Source organism: Lissotriton vulgaris, unplaced genomic scaffold (assembly GCF_964263255.1).
Source record: "Lissotriton vulgaris unplaced genomic scaffold, aLisVul1.2 SCAFFOLD_830, whole genome shotgun sequence".
Lineage (NCBI taxonomy): Eukaryota > Metazoa > Chordata > Amphibia > Caudata > Salamandridae > Lissotriton > Lissotriton vulgaris.
Window position 1 is genome coordinate 540,140 of NW_028254425.1, and position 24,404 is coordinate 564,543.

The 24,404-nt window shown below is 47.8% G+C and overlaps 1 protein-coding gene across 1 annotated transcript in view; it reads right to left on the reverse strand.

Moving 5' to 3' along the window:
• The window catches only part of LOC147659533 (solute carrier family 23 member 3-like), a 260,327-nt gene that overhangs the window by 33,901 nt on the left and 202,022 nt on the right, over positions 1–24,404 (reverse strand). The window contains exons 9-10 of the mRNA XM_086951665.1: positions 18,991–19,096; positions 10,916–11,083 (exon numbers count right to left, since the gene is read on the reverse strand). Of these exons, the coding sequence (XP_086807791.1) occupies positions 10,916–11,083; positions 18,991–19,096 (274 nt within the window). The remainder of the gene's footprint in view (positions 1–10,915; positions 11,084–18,990; positions 19,097–24,404) is intronic.

A 24,404-nucleotide genomic window follows, 5' to 3' on the forward strand; every position in this document is an offset into this window, starting at 1 on the left:
CACTCCACCCCTTCACTGATCACATACACTTCATGGCATCTCACTCCACCCCTTCACTGATCACATACACTTCATGGTATCTCACTCCACCCCTTCACTGATCACATACACTTCATGGCATCTCACTCCACCCCTTCACTGATCACATACACTTCATTGCATCTCACTCCACCCCTTCACTGATCACATACACTTCATGGCATCTCACTCCACGCCTTCACTGATCACATACACTTCATGGCATCTCACTCCGCCCCTTCACCGATCACATCCACTTCATGGCATCTCACTCCGCCCCTCCACTGATCACATCCACTTCATGGCATCTCACTCCACCCCTTCACTGATCACATACACTTCATGGCATCTCGCTCCACCCCTTTACCGATCACATACACTTCATGGCATCTCACTCCACCCCTTCACTGATCACATACACTTCATGGCATCTCACTCCACCCCTTCACTGATCACATACACTTCATGGCATCTCACTCCACCCCTTCACCGATTACATACACTTCTTGGCATCTCACTCCACCCATCCACTGATCACATACACTTCATGGCATCTCACTCGGCCCCTTCACTGATCAGGTACACTTCGTGGCATCTCTCTCCGCCCCATCACGGATCACATACACTTCATGCATCTCCTTCCCCCCCTTCACTGATCACATACACTTCATGGCATCTCACTCCACCCCTTCACTGATCACATCCACTTCATGGCATCTCACTCCACCCCTTCACTGATCACATACACTTCATGGCATCTCACTCCACCCCTTCACTGATCACATCCACTTCATGGGATCTCACTCCACCCCTTCACTGATCACATCCACTTCATGGCATCTCACTCCACCCCTTCACTGATCACATCCACTTCATGGCATCTCACTCCACCCCTTCACTGATCACATACACTTCATGGCATCTCACTCCACCCCTTCACTGATCACATCCACTTCATGGCATCTCACTCCACCCCTTCACTGATCACATCCACTTCATGGCATCTCACTCCACCCATTCACTGATCACATACACTTCATGGCATCTCACTCCACCCCTTCACTGATCACATACACTTCATGGCATCTCACTCCACCCCTTCACTGATCACATCCACTTCATGGCATCTCACTCCACCCCTTCACTGATCACATACACTTCATGGCATCTCACTCCACCCCTTCACGGATCACATACACTTCATGGCATCTCACTCCACCCCTTCACTGATCACATCCACTTCATGGCATCTCACTCCACCCCTTCACTGATCACATACACTTCATGGCATCTCACTCCACCCCTTCACTGATCACATACACTTCATGGTATCTCACTCCACCCCTTCACTGATCACATACACTTCATGGCATCTCACTCCACCCCTTCACTGATCACATACACTTCATTGCATCTCACTCCACCCCTTCACTGATCACATACACTTCATGGCATCTCACTCCACGCCTTCACTGATCACATCCACTTCATGGCATCTCACTCCACCCCTTCACTGATCACATACACTTCATGGCATCTCACTCCACCCCTTCACTGATCACATACACTTCATGGCATCTCACTCCACCCCTTCACTGATCGCATACACTTCATGGCATCTCACTCCACCCCTTCACTGATCACATACACTTCATGGCATCTCACTCCACCCCTTCACTGATCACATACACTTCATGGCATCTCACTCCACCCCTTCACTGATCACATCCACTTCATGGCATCTCACTCCGCCCCTTCACTGATCACATCCACTTCATGGCATCTCACTCCGCCCCTTCACCGATCACATCCACTTCATGGCATCTCACTCCACCCCTTCACTGATCACATCCACTTCATGGCTCCTCACTCCACCCCTTCACTGATCACATCCACTTCATGGCATCTCACTCCGCCCCTTCACCGATCACATCCACTTCATGGCATCTCACTCCACCCCTTCACTGATCACATACACTTCATGGCACCTCACTCCATCCCTTCACTGATCACATACACGTCATGGCATCTCACTCCACCCCTTCACTGATCACATACACTTCATGGCATCTCCCTACTTCCCACATACCTGGCGCCACGCCCCTCAGTGAAGGCCTTCCCACTCCTTTTCACAACACTGGTGACATACATTGAAATGCCTGGGTCCTCGTTCGGAGGTTCAGTGATCTAAGTCATCCACTCCAGAGATCGACTTTCACCACAAGGGGCCCTCTGCTGACGGCACTGAAATAAGTGTGATTGAGTTTGGGAACGGTACATATCTGTCACCGTGCCCCAAGCAGTGGGCATGCACTGCACACATGCATATTTATGTTAAAGTAAATCTCACTCTTTCACCCCTCACATCACTGCTCTACACTTTTTTCCAAAATCTTTTATTACGGATGAAAATTCCTCAGCAAGTCTTTTTTTAGCTGATGGGCCCACCATAGACAGACCCCCAACCCTGCACTTCTTTTATTCTTTTAAATGTGACTTGAGCCTCTTATCCCCCTTTAACAGATGAAAGGTAACACACGTCACGTCCTTTGTATCTCCCTGCTGTTCACTGACCCCCCAACTCCCCAGCGCCCTTGGGGGTTGTTGTTGTCCCTGGTGTATATCAGAGAGGTGGGTTACTTTATTACCCAACAATACCTCGATGTCTAATGACTCTACAAAAGCTGTCTCCAATGTTCATATTACAGTCTAGCTGTCACATCAGTAGTCAGTCGCCTGAAATAAGATAAACATTTAGCTACTCAGGTTTCGTTTTCGAGTTTCATATAAACGTGAAGCTTGACCTAGCTGCTACTCAAGTGTAATAAGTGTAGGAGAGTAGGATCTGCCTCTTATAGTTAAACCCACTTTTTGCTGATGTTTAACAGTTTTCGACTTAGTCTGTTTGGGATCCTGCTATCCAGGACCCCTGTCTTGCTGCTTTCTCCTCTAAATTGATTACATGTACTTTATGTACACTCCAGATTGGAAGCTGGGGTACCCTTATGAGTCTCTAGTATATGGTATACTATGTTCCTAGGGCATAGGTACCCCAGAGGCCTACCAGGGGCTGAAGCATGTATTGTACCACCCCTGGGAAGCCTTCCAAAATGACACCACAGATCTGCTACTGCAGCCTTTGTAAGGTGGTGCATGCACCCCTCACTTAGAGATAGGTTCACTATATCTACCTTGTATCACTGCACATATAAACCTATCAGTCACCCCCTATGGCAGGCCTTATCAATCCTGAAGGCAGGGTGCTGGGTGTTATGTGAGAGGGTGCCCATGCATGAGCAGAGCCCGTTGCAGCCTTCGGAACCTATTCTCTGGGGTTGTGTGTGATGCAGTCAACCATATACTCTTAAGTGCATTATAACCTCGCTGTAAATGCTAACTTTAAAACGGTTGCATGGAAACATGTCGTGTTTGGTGTCAAACACCTTGGAATCATACCTCCCCGCCGGTAGCTGGCAGGGGAGGTATGATTCCACCTTCTTAAGGGGACATATGCGACACACCGGTACACCCGGTTCCAGCTTTCTCGACCTGGGCATCCCAAAATGAACGGTGCTAGGCACAGACACGAGTCTGCCCTCCTGCTGCTGAGCCAAGCTCGAGCAGGGAAAGGCTTGACAATAGGCTTCCTGTCCCAGGGAGGTGTGACCACCTCCCAGACAGGCTTCAGTGTATTGAGGCTGGGTGGGTGCACCTTGAGAGTGCTTTGATGTCTGCACTGGGGGCACATTTCGTGTCCCTGTGCATAGTCCAGCTCAAACCGGTTGCAGGAGCCATTTGCTCCTGCTCTGGTGCGAATCTGGACAAAGGACATGGGTGTAGCCACCCCTCTGTCCTGACCCTCCCATAGGTGGGTCCCCAGAGTTTTTCCTACCCCTTCCTTGGGTATAAAGTAGAAACCCTTGACTACAGGACTTTAGATTTTACCTGGACTAAACTCTGCTACAGAAACCAAGTACTTTTTACGATCTACACTACGCTGGATGACTGAAGAAACTCCCCTGCAAGGCAGGCACCTAAACGCATCTGACCGGTTTGCATCTCCCGAGCTCCTGAGGGCTCCGAAGATTTCTGCAACACAGGAGGTGGGTTCCCGAGGTCGCTGAGGTTGATCTGCGCTCTTAGCTATTCTGAGGCCTGTATCCTTCGTGGGGACCGTGCAACCCGAACCCCTGTGCAAGAGGTGTACTTTTGCAGCAGCATATGCTTTTCGGCAACCTCTGAGGCTGTGCTTTGGCTACCTGTAGTCCTGACCCCGAGCAGTGTTTCCACTGAAGATTTCCGGCCTACACTCGAGTGTTCCGTGGGCTGGTATTTTGTGATTCACCTCGTGGTCCCTTTGCGATCCCTGGTCCGTTGGCCTGTGGGTACCTGTGAAGGTAACTTTGACTTTCCGTGGGCTGTCCTGGTTGCTCCAGACGTGTCCTGACTCTCCTTTGCTTCTAGAGTCCCCAGGACCTTGCTGGTCCTCACCATAGCTGATTTCCTCTGCCCAAGGGGGATGCAGTTGCCAAGGCTTATTTTTTTTCTATCCGAACACTGACCCCCCAGCACTCGTCAACCTTCGTGGGACAGCTCACCTCCGGGCTTTGGTCTTCGTCAATGTCTCCTGGTCCCCGTGCCTGCAGAGTCAAGCATAGCGTCAACTCACCTGAAGCACCCGACATCAGTGGGCATTCGTCTACTGAGCCCCTGGTCACCCTAAAGTGACCCAGACTCTGTTCCCTCTGTTTTCAGGTTCTTCTCACCTAAAATCCAGGCTTGGATTCCACTGGATACTTTTCACCTTCCCGGCAGCAGCACTTTTCAGCATCACGCTATTGAAAACGACGAAGATTCTCGACATCACTTGACACCTATGCACTCGGCTTCCCTGGGCTAGGTAACACGGGTACTCCGGTACTCACAAGGGTGTGGACTGTCGAACCTTCTATGTTTGAAAAGGGTTGCTCAAAGTCCTCTCCGAAGTGTCCTTAATCATTTAAATTCCAACCACGACTTTCCCATAGAGTTGTACGGAGCTTGCGTCTGTGTTTTCACACTGCACCTGTCCTCCGTGGGTCCCCTGTGTCACTACCTTGGGTGGTTCCCTGGGGTCCCAGCCATTCTATGTGCTCTAGGCACTGTGTCTAGTCAAGTCGTGGTTGTTATACCACTTTCTTAGTATGTAAATGTAAATTGATACTTGTATAGCGCATTACTCACCCGCAAGGGTCTCAAGGCGCTTGTACGAATGCCGCTGTGGAACCCATCCTGGCTTTCCCTGTGAGGCGTCCACTCCTGGGCACCCCCAAGGTGGAGGCCAGGCATCCTTAGCGTTGTGGGGGTCGTTGTGGAGATTAAGTAAGCTATTGCCCAGCGTTGCAGAGTGGGACTCCATGATTGGAATAGGCACCGAGGCGAGAATTATCAGGTCCGTGGAATTTTGAGCCCAAGACCTGCCTTATTGCCCAGAGTTGCATCGTGGGACTCCATGATTGGAATAGGCACCGAGGCAAGAATGATCAGGTCCGTGGAATTTTGAGCCCAAGACCCGCCGAGGCGGGGAATTGAACCCTGGTCCCGGGCTAGACCTCTGCATCAGGGTCTGCTGCTCTAATCATTGAGCCACACTTCTCCAGTATATGGTTTGGTCTCCCACTGGAGCCTATTTACTGTTGTTCTAGTGATTTAATATTGTGTGCTTTGTTCTCCAATCTCATAAAGAGGTTAGTAGAGAGTGTTTAGTAATAAATACTTATATTTTATATATTCCTTGTGTGGTTCTGTTTTCATTTGGTCAGTCAGGAGGTTCTGATCTGGTAAAACAAGCTGCTTTACATTCCTTCGAGACTTAGCCTAAAGGCTGCTCTCCATATCTACCACTAGGATAGCTTTCAATAAAGGCTGTCTTTAACCTAATCATCAATAAGGGTTGTTTGGACTTGTGCAAGGTGCCCACTATAACTAGTGGTCAGCATATACCCGGACAACTTCTCACAATAAGTTGTTACATTTCAGATGTGATGCCTTCAGCCAGACACAGTCAATAAAACGAAATGCAGGTCACAGCAGAGGTAAACTGCTGTTTACTTCTTTTTTTGTGCTATTTTTCCTAAAATATATTCAGTCATTGTCTGATAAGATTGCTTTTATGGCAGTATGCTTACTAGTAGCTCTTTTGGCGTTTATTACAAGAACGCTGGTATCTGCGTAATCATACTCACTCTAAAGTGTAGCTTCTTTCAAGTGCGATTTACATTAAATTGTTTAGGCAGAAAGTGTATGCTACATACTGGTGCGTTTATTTTGACAGTTCAGATTTCACCTTTATTCTTTGTGTGAGAAGTTGGCCTGGCATATGCTGTCCTCTATTCTAGTGGGCACCTTGCACCAGTCCAAATGACCCTTATTGATGGTAGGTTTAAAGGCAACCTATATAGAAAGCTATCCTAGTGTTAGCTGTGAAGAGCAGCCTTCAGGCTAAGTCTTGAAGGAATGTGAAGCAGCTTGTTATACCAGTCTATAATCTCATGAATGACCAAATGAAAGAGCACCACACCAGGTATATATATGAAATATATGTATTTATTCTAAACACATCCCTCTAGGCTCTTTATGAGGCTAGATGCAAAAGTACATTCAGTAAACTTAATTAGAATACAGTAAATTAGCACAATATACGTTGAGCCCTAGGGGCGTACCAAACCATATATTAAGAAAGTGGTGTAAGAACCACGACTGACATAGAGACAAGGACTAGCGCCTTTAGAATCGCTGGGGTCACCAGGAACCACCCAAGGTAGTGACACTCGGAATGCGAGCAGTGTCTAAACACAGCAGCGAATCACCTTTAACCTCTATGGGGAAAGTCGCGGTTGGAATTTTAAAGATTAAGGACACTTAGAAGAGGTCTTGGAGCAAACCCCTTTAGAACTAGGAGGTTCTAGAGTCAATACCCACGGGAGCACCGGAGTACTCGAGTTACCTCACCCAGGGAAGCCGGGTGCATAGGTGTCTTTTCGTGTCGGGATTAGTTGTTGATTTCAATGGCGAGCTGCTGCAAAGTGCTGCTGGCGTCCAAGTGGAAAGTGTCCGGATGGATCCAAGGCTGGATCAGAGATGTGAAGAACCTGAAAGCAGAGGGGACGGAGTCTGGGTCACTTGCCAGTGACCAGGAAGGCGATGAGCGGATACCCACCGATTTAGGGTGATTTCAGGTGAAGAAGGGGAAGCTTGACTCTTCAGCCACGAGGACCAGGAGGCGTCAATGACAACCAGGTGTTGGATTCAAGCTTTCCTTTTATGTTATTTCCTTAAAGCATGCACCACTTCAACTGCATGTGATTGTCACCCCATACTTTTCATACTTATAGATACCTTTGGGTATCTTATAGATGCCTTCCCCCTTGGTATATGTGGTTTCTTGTACATTTTTCCTAGATAATCTCCCCTGAAGAAGAGCTACGGCTCTAAATGCATCGGGGAGACATTTTCAACATGTTTACTATTTGTTAATGGATGATTGAAGAATTCATTGATGTTCCCTACTTGAATGAATTTCCTGATGGAATACTTTTCATATGCCGCAATATGATTCATGTCAAAGACTGAATAAATATGGGATCATCCCAGAACAGTCAACTGGCTTTTTTTGAACCATTTTTTTGTATTCATCGATTTGTAGCGCCAAAGGAGTGCTCAAGATTTTAACCTTTCAAGTTGAAAGATTTTTCTGTTGCTTAATCCATTTACACCTCTAGGAACAGGAGGTGAACCTCTTCAGCACCCTAGCCATTTGAACTTTGGATCACTCGGATATACCCGACTACCCCAGGAGTGCAGCGGTCCTCGTTATTGTTTCATTGCTGTAGCAGTGCTTGCCAGCTCCCTCCGGATCCTCAGTTAATGCCACACAGTGGCTGTAGCAGTGCTTGCCAGCTCCCTCCAGATCCTCAGTTAATGCCACACAGTGGCTGTAGCAGTGCTTGCCAGCTCCCTACAGCTCCTGGTTTAATGCCACACTGTGGCTGTAGCAGTGCTTGCCAGCTCCCTCCAGATCATCAGTTAATGCCACACTGTGGCTGTAGCAGTATGTGCCAGTTCCTCATTTACTGCCACACTGTGGCTGTAGCAGTGCTTGCCAGCTCCCTACAGCTCCTCGGTTAATGCCACACTGTGGCTGTAGCAGTGCTTGCCAGCTCCCTACAGCTCCTCGGTTAATGCCACACTGTGGCTGTAGCAGTATGTGCCAGTTCCTCAGTTAATGCCACACTGTGGCCGTAGCAGTGCTTGCCAGCTCCCTACAGCTTCTGTTTTAATGCCACACTGTGGCTGTAGCAGTGCTTGCCAGCTCCCTCCAGATCATCAGTTAATGCCACACTGTGGCTGTAGCAGTATGTGCCAGTTCCTCATTTACTGCCACACTGTGGCTGTAGCAGTGCTTGCCAGCTCCCTACAGCTCCTCGGTTAATGCCACACTGTGGCTGTAGCAGTGTTTCCAGCTCCCTCCAGTTCCTCAGTTAATGCCACACTGGGGCCGTAGCAGTGTCTGCCAACTCCCTCCAGCTCCCGGTTAATGCCACACTGGGGCTGTAGCAGTGTTTGCCAGCTCCCCCCAGCTCCTCGGTTAATGCCACACTGGGGCTGTAGCAGTGTCTGCCAGCTCCCTCCAGTTCCTCAGTAAAAATGCCACACTGTGGCTGTAGCAGTGTTTCCAGCTCCCTCCTGCTCCTCAGTTAATGCCACACTGGGGCTGTAGCAGTGTCTGCCAGCTCCCTCCAGTTCCTCAGTTAATGCCACACTGGGGCTGTAGCAGTGTCTGCCAACTCCCTCCAGCTCCCGGCTAATGCCACACTGGGGCTGTAGCAGTGTCGGCCAACTCCCTCCAGCTCCTGGTTAATGCCACACTGGGGCTGTAGCAGTGTCTGCCAGCTCCCTCCAGTTCCTCAGTTAATGCCACACTGGGGCTGTAGCAGTGTTTCCAGCTCCCTCCAACACCTGGGTTAATGCCACACTGTGGCTGTAGCAGTGTTTCCAGCTCCCTCCAGTTCCTCAGTTAATGCCACACTGGGGCTGTAGCAGTGTCGGCCAACTCCCTCCAGCTCCCGGTTAATGCCACACTGGGGCTGTAGCAGTGTCTGCCAGCTCCCTCCAACTCCTCGGTTAATGCCACACTGGGGCTGTAGCAGTGTCTGCCAACTCCCTCCAGCTCCCGGTTAATGCCACACTGTGGCTGTAGCAGTATGTGCCAGTTCCTCAGTTAATGCCACACTGGGGCTGTAGCAGTGTTTGCCAGCTCCCTCCAGTTCCTCAGTTAATGCCACACTGGGGCTGTAGCAGTGTCGGCCAACTCCCTCCAACTCCTCAGTTAATGCCACACTGGGGCTGTAGCAGTGTTTCCAGCTCCCTCCTGCTCCTCAGTTAATGCCACACTGGGGCTGTAGCAGTGTCTGCCAGCTCCCTCCAGTTCCTCAGTTAATGCCACACTGTGGCTGTAGCAGTGTTTCCAGCTCCCTCCTGCTCCTCAGTTAATGCCACACTGGGGCTGTAGCAGTGTCTGCCAGCTCCCTCCAGTTCCTCAGTTAATGCCACACTGGGGCTGTAGCAGTGTCTGCCAACTCCCTCCAGCTCCCGGCTAATGCCACACTGGGGCTGTAGCAGTGTCGGCCAACTCCCTCCAGCTCCTGGTTAATGCCACACTGGGGCTGTAGCAGTGTCTGCCAGCTCCCTCCAACTCCTCGGTTAATGCCACAATGGGGCTGTAGCAGTGTCTGCCAGCTCCCTCCAGTTCCTCAGTTAATGCCACACTGGGGCTGTAGCAGTGTTTCCAGCTCCCTCCAACATCTGGGTTAATGCCACACTGTGGCTGTAGCAGTGTTTCCAGCTCCCTCCTGCTCCTCAGTTAATGCCACACTGGGGCTGTAGCAGTGTCTGCCAACTCCCTCCAGCTCCCAGTTAATGCCACACTGGGGCTGTAGCAGTGTTTCCAGCTCCCTCCTGCTCCTCAGTTAATGCCACACTGGGGCTGTAGCAGTGTCTGCCAACTCCCTCCAGCTCCCGGTTAATGCCACACTGGGGCTGTAGCAGTGTCTGCCAGCTCCCTACAACTCCTCGGTTAATGCCACACTGGGGCTGTAGCAGTGTCTGCCAGCTCCCTCCAACTCCTCGGTTAATGCCACACTGGGGCTGTAGCAGTGTCTGCCAACTCCCTCCAGCTCCCGGTTAATGCCACACTGGGGCTGTAGCAGTGTCTGCCAGCTCCCTCCAGCTCCTGGTTAATGCTACACTGTGGCTGTAGCAGTGTTTCCAGCTCCCTCCAGTTCCTCAGTTAATGCCAGACTGTGCCTGTAGCAGTGTCTGCCAGCTCCCTCCAGCTCCCGGTTAATGCCACACTGTGGCTGTAGCAGTGTTTCCAGCTCCCTACAGCTCCCGGTTAATGCCACACTGTGGCTGTAGCAGTGTTTGCCAGCTCCCTACAGCTCCCGGTTAATGCCACACTGTGGCTGTAGCAGTGTTTGCCAGCTCACCCCAGCTCCTCCGTTAATGCCACACTGTGGCTGTAGCAGTGTTCCCAGCATCATACAAGAACTTCAGTTAATACCACTTTGGGGCTGCAGCTGTGTGTTTTCAGATCCGAACCCCCCAACTGAACCTTTCCATCCATGAGGGATGATGGTGGCAGAGCACCACGTACTACTTCCAAATCCCAGCAACCAGCATGCACAACGTCCACAGCATCACAGGACCTCTCTGAGAACCATCAGACAGACTCTGCTAGTGAGGACACAGACCTACATCATAGATTCATACGTCTCAATAGCACTCAGTTTTCTGTACCTGTCACCATTTCCTGGTTACCTTCTGAGCCTCATTTTAAGAAGTATTACCTGTTACTAACCTGTGGACAGGTGATCCGGGGCGCTGGTCAGCCAACGTGGCACGAGCAGGGCCATGAACATGGTGAACCCCACGATGAAGATGTTTCTCCCGGAGCCAATGTCAGCATACTGGAAGAAGGAGATGCCCACGCCCACTGCCAACCCATACGTCACACACAGAACACCACCTACAAAGAGCAAGAATGGAGTCAAAACTCACCTCCAGTCAATCCTAAAATACTGTTTATAGGCGTGAAGATCTGGGGCCTCAGGAACACCCTGAAAACACTGCAATTCACAAAATCACAGGGACGACAGACATTCTTTCAAGTGTACTAAACCCATTTTTGCTATTTGGTAACAGGTCACCAAATCCCAAAACTGGTTTAGAAAAGCGTAACAAATGGCTATTTGGAAGGAGCGTGTTTAGGGTGTCCCTTCCTGAAGGTGATTTGTCATATGTGTAAATTGTTTGCGAGTGAAATCCAGTCGCAAAACATTGAAAAGTTACTGACTCCACAGTTGGAGAGAATGTAAAAAAAAGTTTGTTGTGGAGTCGACAGTGGGCCACTTCCAACTCTCAAACAATCTTAAACAATATATATATATTTTTAATACAGTCTTGTGTCCTTTAAGGGAAACAAACTGCATTAAGAATTAAAAGTGTTCTTTATTTCAATGGGATCACAGGAATGGAGTTGTGCAGACCATCGCCCTTGCGGTGGCATCCAAGCATAGTCTCTATTTGTGACTTACCTCCTGAACAATGATGAGGTAGGTTGGATGGCACCCAATTATGATTTAGAACGGTCTAAACCGACTTATTGGAACACAGGTCGGATCGCAAAATCCTTTCCAAGAACAAAAATTCAGTGTGAAATCAGCAATTACTTTTTTAAAATAAGAATTTCGTATATCTAGCCCCAGATGTTGATTAAATGTTGTACTGCTTGATACGGTTTATAGTGTAAGGCAGCACAACGATGACATCTCTGGTGTGACACATGATGAAAACCTCTCTTATGGTATCCCATAACGAAGAATCTCTTCTATTGTGTAACAAGTTGCCAAAATCAGTGGTGTACAAGAATAAACCCAATAGCATCTCGATTATGACATGCTCCAATGTCAAGCATTACATTGGTAATTTCTCCAGTCTTATACAACAATATAATGACATTTGGAATTTACATAATGAACACGTCTATGGTGAGAGCATCTGTTCTGTCGTTTAATATGCAGATATCATTTCTGCGGAAAAACAACATGCTGATAGTATCTGGTGTGTGCAATAACATTCTTAGTGCATTTTCAAGCACGATATGGAAGCATGATAGGGCTTGCTGATAACATCTGTGCTGTGATGTAGCATCTGTAAAGAGCTGATCGCCTCCCAACTGTGAATTAACATGGTGAGAGCATTTCAATGTGCGTTAGCATAGTGTTGGCATCCATGATGCAATAGCACATATCTGCTATGCAGGTAATGTATCCTGTGTAACTTATTAGATTGAAAAGAACTAAAACATTTTCAAAATATAATATAATATATTGATAACATTCATGACATGCTAATCTGAAAGAGACTATTAGTTATAGATTCCTTACCTGAGAATTACCCCCAGGCGTCAGACTGGATCCGGAGAATTTGTTCTCAGCAGTACCCCTGCGCGTTGATAGGTGGCGTTGGTTGACTCCGTGTTCATTGTCATGATCGCCGGGATGACGTGGCAGTATCTACTTAGATGCCACCCCTGCGCAGACGCCAATTCTTTATTTTTCTGCGTCAGCCAGTGCAGATCCAGAGAGAGCGGTACCCGTAGTCACTTTTTGACTAAAACCTTCTCAAATTTTGTCAACATCTTTCTCGAGTCATTTGACTCCTAGTGCACGTAGGGATGTACCATCGTTGGATTTGCTTCAAGCCTTGTGACTCCTGTCACAAGCTGATGCCTCTTGAGAATCCGCTCCTCCTGTGCCTCTGGTGCATGGAGCTCGAACACGACCCAAAATCGTGCTCCGACTGTCGGGCCATGAACCCAAAGTCTTTGCAGGAGCGATCCTGAAAGCTTCTGGAGGCCTGGCAGTCAGCTCTACGTCGCTCGAGGTCCGGGGCAAGAGGAAGGTTGTGGGACCGGTTGCGGAGCCACCACCATAATTTGTCATCAAAGTCTTTGTCGACCGGGTAAGTCGAAGCACAAGAAGAAGACAAAGAAGCATCGTCGCTCTTCGCCTTCAACCCGTTTGTCGACCGACGCAACGCAGAACACGGAGGGCCATCGTCCTCCGGCTCTGCCCTCAGAGGCTGCTGGGACAGCTCTGAGCTTCCCTTCCTTCCTGGGAGCTGGAGCGCTCCCTTCCCAGCTTTGTGCATTTTACGAAGCCCTCCATTCCATCTTTGGGCAGCCCGACTCTGCCGGCGTGCCTTCGGACCCGTTGCCTCGGTTGGGGACCGTAGGCCTTTGATGCCGGCAGCTCCGGCCTCCGCGCCGCAGGGCCCCCAGGTTTCCAGACTTGGATCCGGGTCGCTGCCGGTCGACCTCAGAGTACTTTTCCCAGTGCCGATTCCTCTGACAATGCCCCCACCACCTCCGATGCCCTGTACGTCCCTGGCTGGTGTCGACCCCGGCCTCCCCCTTGACTTGGACACGGAGCGGGACCGGTGCCAGGCAACAGTGGTACCTGCGGGCACTTTTGTACTGCTGTTCTTCCCTGGCATTTCTTATCGCCCTGAGTGGTGACAAGAGGAGGGTGTGGAGGACTGGGAGTGGTCTGTTGACATTCTGGCAGACGAGCTTGAAGAGCTAGACTGGAGAGAGCAGTTGGGTATTGCCAGTGGTCTGGATACTTCCCCAGACCTTGGTATGCTTTCTTCCCCTACCGTGGCTACGGAGGAGGGAGTTTCCAACGATGTGGTATTTCGTCGGGAGCCTGAGGCCTTGGGCCTTGAGCTTCCTGCGGTGCCAGTCAGGACTAACTTCCTGACTGAGGTGCTTCAGCCGGCAGCACCCTCTTCGGAGCCCTTTCTGCCTTTCAATGAGACCCTCACTAACATCCTTCTGTGCTCCTGTGCCAAGCCTAGCACAGGGGCTCCTGTGGATAGGATGATCGCCGACGCCACCACCCGGCACCGGGCACCGGGCAACCCACTTTTCCTCTTCCAACACCCTACCCCCGAGAGCTTGGTGGTTCAAGCCTCATCTTTGAAAGGAAGTGCTTTCCCTACAGCTCCTCAAGTTAGGGAAGATCTTGGGAAGGAGATGTTTTTTTCTGCCAGCTTGGGACTGCGGTCTGCGGACACCACATGTCTCTTGGGCCGTTACACCCATTCAGTGTGGCACACGGTTGCGCAAGTGCTGCCACAGTGTCCTGAGGAGGTCCGGGCCGTGCTCGCCCACGATGTTGCTGAGGGTCGAGACGCAGCAAAGTTCCCCATCCGGTGTGGGATGGAAACTGCTGACTCACTGGGTAGGACAATTTCCATGTCGGTAGCCCTGAGGCGCTATGCCTGACTGAGAACATCTGGCTTCTCTGGGGATGTCCAATCTACCCTTTTGGACATGCCCTTTGATGGCCGTTGCTTGTTTAGTGACAAAGCAGACAACACTCTGGACCGCTTCAAGGACTCTGGGGCTATGGCCAGGCCCTTGGCCCTTGCATCAACTTCTAGCCCCACACAGTCTGCCTTTTGCCTCTTTCATGGCAACAGAAGGGATGCCCCACCATGTTCCACCCAGAGCCATGGGGCCGCATAAGCCACCAAGCCTCTGTGTGGCGGGGACATGGGGCCCAACGCGTGGGCCCGAGGGCCAGATAGCGGGTCAGTCCACCAGTGCCCCCCCTGCAGCTGCCTTCACACCTTCCTAGTCTGACTTTTCAGGGCCACCACTTGCCAGTGGGCAGCAGGATCCGCCATCACCTCTCCCACTGGCACAGCATCCCGTTGGACTACCCTTTGAGACTACCCTTCCCTCCTTGCCACTGACACTCCATTGCATGTCGGAGGATCACTTGGCACTTCTCTGTCAGGAAGTTACATCTCTCTTGCCAAGGAAGCTATTGTAGGTTGGTGGTTGTTATTCCAACTACTTCCTGGTACCCAAGAAGGATAAAGGCCTGCGTCCTATCTTGGATTTCAGGGACGTCAACCGCTTCCTCTGGAAGAAGTTCAAAATGTTGATATTAGCTTAGGTCCAGTCTGCCCTCGACCCTGTAGACTGGATGGTAGCATTGGACTTGCAGGACGCTTACTTCCACATCCCCGTCCTGCCAGCCCACAGGATTAACCTACTGTGCACGGTAGACAACAAGCATTTTCAGTTTGCTGTGCTCCCCTTTGGCCCTACCAGCGCCCCTCGGATGTTCACAAAAGTGATTGCGGTGGTCGCAGCTCATCTGTGCAGATCAGGGGTTCCAGTCTTCCCCTATCCCGATGACTGGCTGTTGAAGGCGAGTTCGCCCAGGCAGTCGTTTCCCATCTTCAGACTACAGCAGACCTTCTGCACTCGCTGGGGTTCACTATCAACCTGCCAAAGTCACACATGATTCCCTCTCAGAAGCTCCTTTTCATCGTAGCGGTTCTGGATACAGCACAGTTTCTGACTTATCCTTCCGAGCAGGGAGACTGGGATATTCAGGCTATGATACCAATGGTTCATCTTCTATCATGGATTTCAGTGAGAATAACACTGAGGCTGCTTTGCCTCATTGCTAAGCATGGGCGAATTTTGCAAAATCGCAATCCGCGAATTTGCGGATTTGCGAATTCGCGATCCACAAAATTTGCGAACTTGTGCAATTTTGCGGATTTATTTATTTTTGCGTGTTTGCGGGGCGCTTGGCGTGTTCCCGGGGCACTTTGAGTGCTCGCTGGTTTTTTTTTTGTGCGAGACCGCGATGCGCCCTCTGGTTCATCACTGCCACCCTCTCGTTTTTTGTGCCCTTCTGCCCTCTGCCCCACTCGTTTTTGTGCCATTCTGCCCCCTGCTCCACTCGTTGTTGTGCCCTTCTGCCCTCAGCCCCACTCGTTGTTGTGTCCTTCTGCCCTCTGCCCCACTCGTTGCTGTGCCCTTCTGCCCTCTGCCCCACTCCTGTTTTATTTTAGAACGGCGCCAGCAAGCTGCCAGCGCCATTCTAAAATAGTTACTAAGTTAGCTACATCAGGAAGCACTAATAGATAAAATAAAGCAGGTGCTCGAGCACCTGCATTTTATCTATTAGTGCTTCCTGTTGAAGCTAACTTAGTAACTATTTTAGAATGGCTCTGGCAGCTTGCCGGAGCCGTTCTAAAATAGCTACAAGCTTGAAGGTTGAACTTTTGCCCCCCGGATCCGTTGCACTCGCAGATTTGCGGATTTTTTGCAAATTCGCGGGAATACGCGGATCGCGAGCAAAATCCGCGAGCAGAACGGATTTTGCGCCCATGTTTACTCATGGCCTCCTGCATCCTGCTGGTGGATCATGCCAGGTGGCATATGCGGGCTCTGCAGTGGGACCTGAAGTTCCTATGGGCGCAGCATCAGGGGAATCTTTCCGATTGCGTCCAGATCTCGGAGGGCACTGCACACCAATTGGCTATCGGATCAGGATTGAGTCAACGGCAGATCCTTCTCCCTTCCCCAACCAGAGTTCACAGTGGTGACAGATGCGTCACTAAGGGGAAGGAACAACCACATGGGAGAGGTGGAGATAATAAGACTTCTGGTCTCTGGTGGGGTCCGGGCTCCACATCAACCTTCTGGAGCTCCAGGCGATTTGTCTTGCACCAAAGACATTTCTTCCTTATACCAGAGGAAGGGTAGTGCCGGTGTTCACGGACAACACCACCGCCATGTGGTACTACAACAAACAGGGCGAGGAGGGGTTGTGGACCCTATGTCAAGAGGCTCTTTGCCTTTGGACGTGGCTGGAACATCAGGACATGTCCTTGGTGGTTCAACACCTGGCAGGATCTCTGAACGCCACAAACTCAGCCACCGGTGCATGATGGATTACAAATGGCGTCTTCACTCAGAGGTGGTGCAAGGTCTCTTTCAGCAGTGGGGAGATCCTTGTTAAGATATGTTTGCCACTGAATAGAACGCACAATGTCAGCAGTTCTGCACATTGGAATTTTCAAGGCGGCACTCGCTTTGCAATGCTTTTTGTTGAGAGTGGAATTGTGGTCTTCTCTATGCCTTTCCACCTATACCACTTTTACCCAGAGTGCTGAAGAAGATCAAGTGTGACCGTGCCCAAGTCATTCTTACGGCTCTGGACTGGGCACGAAGAGTCTAGTATCCCGAGCTCTTGAACATGCCCATCGATCCTCTGATCAGACTGCCTCCTCTTCAGGAGGATCTTCTGTCGCAGCAGCAGGGGACGGCCGTCCACCCGAACCTGTCCAGCCTCCACCTCCTTGCATGGAGATTGAACGGCAACAGTTGACAACCTTTGACCTTCCTCCCGAAGTCTGTAATGTTATCTTGGCAGCCAGGCATCCCTCCCCTAAAACGGTTTATGCATGGTGCACAGCAAAGGCTGTGGATCCCCTTTCTGCCCCTCTTTCAGAGGTTCTCCTCTTCATTCTATCTTTGGCCCAGCAGGGCTCTGCTCCAGGCACCCTTTAAGGCTATCTTTCAGCCATTTCAGCCTTTCTTTGCCTTCCTGATCAGCCTTCTCTTTTCAAGTCCCCTATTGTAAATAGGTTTCTTAAGGGCATTACTCACCTCTTTCCTCCTATTCCTTTGGTAATGCCCCTGTGGGACTTGAATCTGGTCTTAACTTACCTTATGTGTGCTCCTTTGGAGCCACTACATATTTGTCCTCTCAGACTCTTAACTTTAAAGACTGTTTTTCTGGTTACATTACCTCTACTCACAGGGTGAGTGAGCTTCAAGCTCTATCTTCTTAAACCTCCTTTCCTTGCTGTCCATCCGGACAAGGTTGTCTACCCAAAGTGGTTATCTCTTTCCACATAGGACAGACCATCACTTTGCCCATCTTCTTCCCTCCCCGCATCCTTCTATGGGGGAGGATAGACTCCACCGTCTGGATCCAAAGCGCGCATTATTATTTTATCTGGATCGCACAAAACAATTCCGGGTAGACGATCTACTCTTTGTTGGCTATATAGGTGCCAAGAACGGTCAGGCCATGCAGAAACTGACCATCTCTCAATGGGTCGTCATTTCATTAAGATCTGTTACTCCTTGGTAAAAAAGTAGCCTCCAGTAGGACTGAGCGCACATTCCACCAGGGTGATGGCAGCCACTACTGCTTTGAGATGTGGAGTCCCCCTCGGCGACATCTGCCAGGCAGCCAGATGGGCATCACTGCACATGTTCACTAAATATTGCTGCCTGAATAGTCTAGTCTGGATAGACGACTTCTTTGGCTGTTCAGTTCTCCAGGACTTTCTAGTGTGAACTTAGTTTGCAGACCCACCCTTGGGAGTTTCTTATTGCTGCTGGTATCTATTCTAAGGTAAGGAATCTATAACTAATAGTCTCTTTCAGATGAACAAGTTACTTGCCTTTGGTAACGATATGTCTGTAAGAGACATATCTTAGTTATAGATTCCTTACCGCCCTACCCATCCTCCCTGTTCTGCGAACTGATTTCTAGAGTAAGGGACTTCCTTTTAGGGCCCTATTTTTGTGCACCAGTGGTCAGTGTCTTGCATGGCTCTGCGCTTCTGGCGTGGAATGTTGTGTAAAAGAATGGACGCCAGCGCGCTGAGTCGCGGTCTTAATAGATACCGCATCGTCATCCTGACGATCATGACGAAGAACGCAGAATCGACCGACGCCACCTATCGACACGCAGGGGTGCTGCCGAGAAAAAATTCTCTGTATTCAGTCTGACGCCTGGGGGTAATTCTAAGGTAAGCAATCTATAACTAATATATGTCTTTTACAGATATATTGTTGCCGAAGGTAAGTAACTTGTTCATTACATCTGTTGTGTGAAATAACATGCTGATTGTATTTTTCCCAGAATGCTGTGTTGTCGCTCTTGCACACCAGTTTTTTGCTTCTAGTGGTGGAAACTTGTTGTTTTCAGTCTGTGTTTTCATACTGAGCTTAGCATTATGACTAATACTGATATTACTTACCGTGCACTGCTATTGGAATGGTGCTCAGAATCTCCACCGCCCTGGGGGACACTCCCAGAAGAATACACATCAGAGCACCCACCATGACAGAGTGACGTGAACCCACCTGAGAATAAAGAACAACAACACATTATTTCTAGACCTGTAACATGAATTACCTTTCTTTCAGCAATGTTGTGCTAGCAGGATTGCGGTTACGGCTGGTGTCATGAGGATATCCCTGGATCACCTGGATTTATTTATTTAGTTAAGGTTAATTATATATAAGGGAAAAAGTACCCCCGCCATACATTATAAGGATATTGCAAGTCTAAGGAGTTCCAGAACAATATAAAGGGATAGGGCAGAAGGTTAAGTTCCTTTATAAGGTTATGGAATTACGAGGTGACTTGCAATATCCTTATCATGTATGGCAGGGGGTACTTTATCCCATGTATTAGATGGACACATTATCACATTCCTCACAAACCCCTTAAAACCTTGGTGCCTAGCTCTGGCATATGAGAGTGCATGTTATATTCTGGTCTTCTCCTTCCCTCGACTATTGGATTTGCTTACCTCTCAAGATACTTTCATCAATTTTAACAGTGGCGACGATCGTGAAAGAACTACGCGTGCAGGAACCATATTTGAAACATGGAACTACAAAGATATGAAGAAAAGCTTTAAAAAAAAGACAAGCAACGCTTTTAATGCCCCACCGGTGTCATGTTACATCTGACAGCCTAATGAAGACATCCATAAAGTTATGTTTCAAGCGTTGGACTTTGTGTGGCCTATTGGGTTTTAAACTTGCAGTTTTAATTATCTGGGCCGAGTCTCAGCGTGAAGCAGTAATGGACATTGCGTGGCTGGTATGCCTGGAAATCTATTGCCATATGAAACGTGCTGTGCTTTGCCTCGTTTTCTTCAGCTGAAGATCTTCTTCTTGGCCGGCTGTGTGCTGAATGATGATGCAACAGAATATTTCCACGATATTGGTGATTCTGTAGAGCGCATCGTCATCTATGGACACACCTCTTCTCAGGTCACGACAGCGTCACGAAGGGTCAAGTTCACGCAGTGTTTTTATGCGCACGTACGTGCATCATAGGCAACAACTGTCATGGCAGCGCCATGGAGCGTTGAGATTACGAATGACTGAGCATTTAAGTCCTGCCTTCATTGTGCTCCTGTTCCTCTCAGTTATACCGAGCGGATTTCCCAAGTGTTTTCAAGAGGAAGGTACTGTTTCACTGTACATTTTAACATGGATGAATTTTTGAGACTACCACACGAGTTTTGATGTTCCCCTCGGTGAGAGCTCGCTCACCGGAGCTGTCTTCTTTGGACTTTCAAACATTACGATTTCGACAATATTCACCTTAATATTGGACACGTATGAAGTACTGCATTTTTGTTTCTTTTCCAACTGCGCCACCTAGCGTTTATTTTTAATCATTGCACTTCTACAGGAAAATATTATCCACACGATTTAGAAACTGTATATTCAAATCTTTGAGTGTTATTTCTGATGCATTATTTCACGTCCCTTTGTGAAACTTAGGCCCGCATGAAGCTCTTAACAAATGTTACTGGCCTTGCTGGAGAAGTGGAGCTGTTTATTGTGACATGATGTCTACTTTTATTATTTATTTTATGTGGTTGCCTTCAGACTTGTAGCTTATGCATATAGTTGTGCCTACTATGTTGTGCTAAAATTTATAGAACTGCTGCAAATTGTTGATATGGACGTCACATAATCTATACCATGTTAAATTTTGGTGTGCGTTTGGGGTAGTCATGGAAGTCGTGTACCCTGTGTTGAGTCGTGGAAGTGCTAGATTTCTATTTTATTGTAGTGAACCACATATGTGCTCAATTTATTTGAGGTGTTCATTCCCTAGTTGTATTTGCTTTAATTGGTTGAGCCATATAAGTGCGCAATTTGAGTTGGGATGCTCAATTTAAGGTATTTCTAGTGATTATTAGTAGGAGCGTATGATACTGCAATACGTTTTGGAAACTATTTTTGGTAGGTGATGAGATTTATTTATGCTGCATGTTTTTGATGAACCACTTTTTCTTAGTGCTCTATTCCAATAGAAGGGTTCACATTTTTACTGTGAGGAGTCGTGCAGGGACTACATTTTCTTTTATTGTATTGAACCACTTTTGTGCTCAATTCTATTTTGAATTTTCTGAAGATTAGTTTTTCCAGTTTGGACTTTTAGAGTGTATCTTTTGCAGAGTCACATAAATGCTCATTTTTTGAGGCGCTCCATCCGTTTCAGGTTGAATTATATGGGGCTGCAGAGTGCTCAGTTCTGTTCATGCTCAGTTTTATACATGATTTATATTGTTGAACCACGTAAGTGCTCTATTCAGTTAGAGGTGTTCAGTTATACAGAGAGCCGCTGGGGAGTCATGTACCCCGTGAGCTGGGTGTCATGTACCCTTTGAAGTTTGTTTTGCCTTGATATGTGTTTGAAAAGTCATTTGGGGAGTCATGTACCCCGTGCAGAGTGTTGTAATTTGAGTACATTAAGTTGGGGAGTCATGTACCCCATGCACTAGGAGTCATGCACCTTGTGCTGTGTGTTTTATTTTAGGTGTGTTTCGGGGACTCGTGTATCCAGTGTGTTGGGAAGTTATGTACCCCTTTGATATGTGTTTTGGGTACACCCCATGCCGTTTGTTCTACCCTTGTGGTGTTCTATTGTAGACTGTGTTGTGCAGTGTTTTGCTTAGTTTAGAACTTCTGCGTCCTGTCTTTGTTATTCTTTGGGGCGCCATTTTTATTTAGTTTTGGTTCCCTGTTTATTGCTTTTCGTGACAGTCTGGCCAACTGACATGATTTGTTTTATTTAGGGTTTTGGTTTGTGGTGGGGGATGGGGGTTAGGTGAGGTCCAATTTGTCAGATTGAATTGTTATGTGATGTTTTTGCATTGGTTTTGTGCGAGGTGATATTATGCCTCTTTTCATGTTTTGTGCAAGAATTCCTATATTATGCTATATTGCTATTCCATAATTTTTATTTGTAGTCATTCATTTATTTTTGTTAACTGCTTATTTGAAATCCTGACCTTGTCATCGTCAGGGCATACTGTATTTATTTTCTCTTGCTTTATTTAGTTTTCATTGTTTTAAAGGAGGGAGATGTGTTATATTCTGACTCCTCTCCTTCCATGCTGCTCAGCCTGTGAGTGTGATGTCATTAGAATGTTCGTGTATGCATGGTTTGAATGTGTGATCAGTCTGAGTGAGTGGGGCTGAGCAGCTGGATGCTGCTCCCGGTGGGGCCTTCCTTACTACTTAACTTATAACTAATAAACCTACTTAAGAATACCTACGACTATTGGATTTGCTTACCTCTCAAGATACTTACATCAATTTTAATAGTGCATGTATGCAAATATAAAGTATTAAAACAGAACCTCTAGTGCAAAATTTAACACATCAAAAACCTGTTAGATATTTGTTACAAAAAGATATTATAAACAGTTCAATGCAAATCAGTAAAAAAAAGCTGCAGTAGTTCAGACTGTATGGAAACATGTAGGAAGGTACTAACTTTTCTATAATTATCGAAGGAATGCAAAAAAGAATCATGTTCTATCTGCTAGACACTGTAAGCTAGAAGTATAGAGCAGACGAAGGAAAAGCAATGTTTCATTTTTGTTGCTTTAAGCAGCTGCTCAATGCTCTACCCTGCCTTTCACATCGGTTGCTGGCTCTGGCAGTGACATCAGAACTCAACTGCAATAAGTTATTACTGTTGAGTTCTCATGTCTTTTTTTATTCAGCAACTGAGTGCATCAAAAGTCACCGATTATAAAGAAATTCGAAACAGGCATTCATCCAGGAATTGTGTGAAGTCCATGCATTATAACACTATACTATTGTGATAGTACTACTGAATATTAACACCAACAATATTGTGGCATACTAATATCGAGAATGGAATATCGTGGGACAAAATATCGAATGATAAGTGCATATCGGGAAGTATACATTTACTATTTCTAATTCCTCATCAACGTACCTTGAAGATACGTGTACTGGGTAGTCACGTATACATGAAGTTAGGTGAAGAAAAGTATAGAAAATCTAGACTTACAGATTGAGATTTTATTTTTGATATTCTGTCTCATCAAAATTATTGACTCGATATATTCGGGGGGGGCACACGCACAGTGTGCCAGCATGCTTAACAATAAACCTATCTGAGAAGACTTAGGTGTACATTTGACAGCTAAGGGAAAAGTAAATGAAAAGGAAAAATTGTATTCATTTATCACAATAATAACCATTTGAGAAGTGAGAAAGAACTGAGACTGGGCAGGTAGAAGGAAAAGTATAATGAGTAAAGAATAGGAGAGCAGAAGAAAAGTCTCACATTTACGAGAGTTTGAGCTATTAGCATTGTAAATGCCAATGCCTTTTATTGAAGTGTGGTTTTTAAAACAGATACATATAAGGCATTGTCTTTTACAATGCTAATAGCTTAAACTCTTGCAAATGCAAATGCGTTTGGCGGCCGTGCTATAAATATAAAAAAGCATTGGGAGAGAGCGTGTCCTAACAACAGGCAGGACAAAGCTATTTGAGAAAGTAGTGCTCGAAGCCCACCAAGTAACTGTTATGTTATGTTATATGCTGTTTTGTAACGCGCACAATTACTACCGGAGTATCCTGGCGTGGTTTACCGCTGGGGAACCCGTCCTGGCTTTCCCTGTGGGATGGTCCCCACTGGGAGTCCCCAAGGTGGAGCCAGGCATCCCCGGCGTTGATGGGGTCGTTGTGGAGATTAGGCAAGCTAATGCCCAGAGTTGCTGAGTGGGACCCCTGGTTAGAGTAGGCACCGGGGCGAGAATTATCGAGTCCGCTGACCCTGGTCACCCTGGTAACTACACTGGTAACAGGGGGTGTCGCTATTGGAGGTTACAAAATGGGACAAGGCGGTACTAAGGAGGGACTACTAAGCCTTTTGACCAATAGACAGCCACAGTTTACATTGGACAATGACATAAGCCAATTAAAAATATGAGCTTCAAGTCCCCACCTGAATACAGCATGCCTGATGCCTCGCAGAGCAGTTGCAAAGGCATAATTAAAGCAATCCAGTGTTGTTTAAAGAGAAACTTTCTGAGCTTTCTTTTGGGAAATGCCACAGTCTTCTCATCTGAGTTCATTGAGGGGAGTGGTCCAGAGTGCAGGGGCCACTGCAGAAAAGGATGCAAGTGTGACTGCAGGATTTGAATTTCTTGTGTTCAAGGTGGGCGCTTTCTTCACTCTCAGATTTCTTGCCCCAGCAGAATGAGGAATAGCGAATGAAGATACTTAGGTTATCAAACAGGCAGGCGTAAATGTAATCCTTGCATCCAGATCTCTCATACCGTGTAACATGCTCACATTTCCTCCCTGGAGTTAG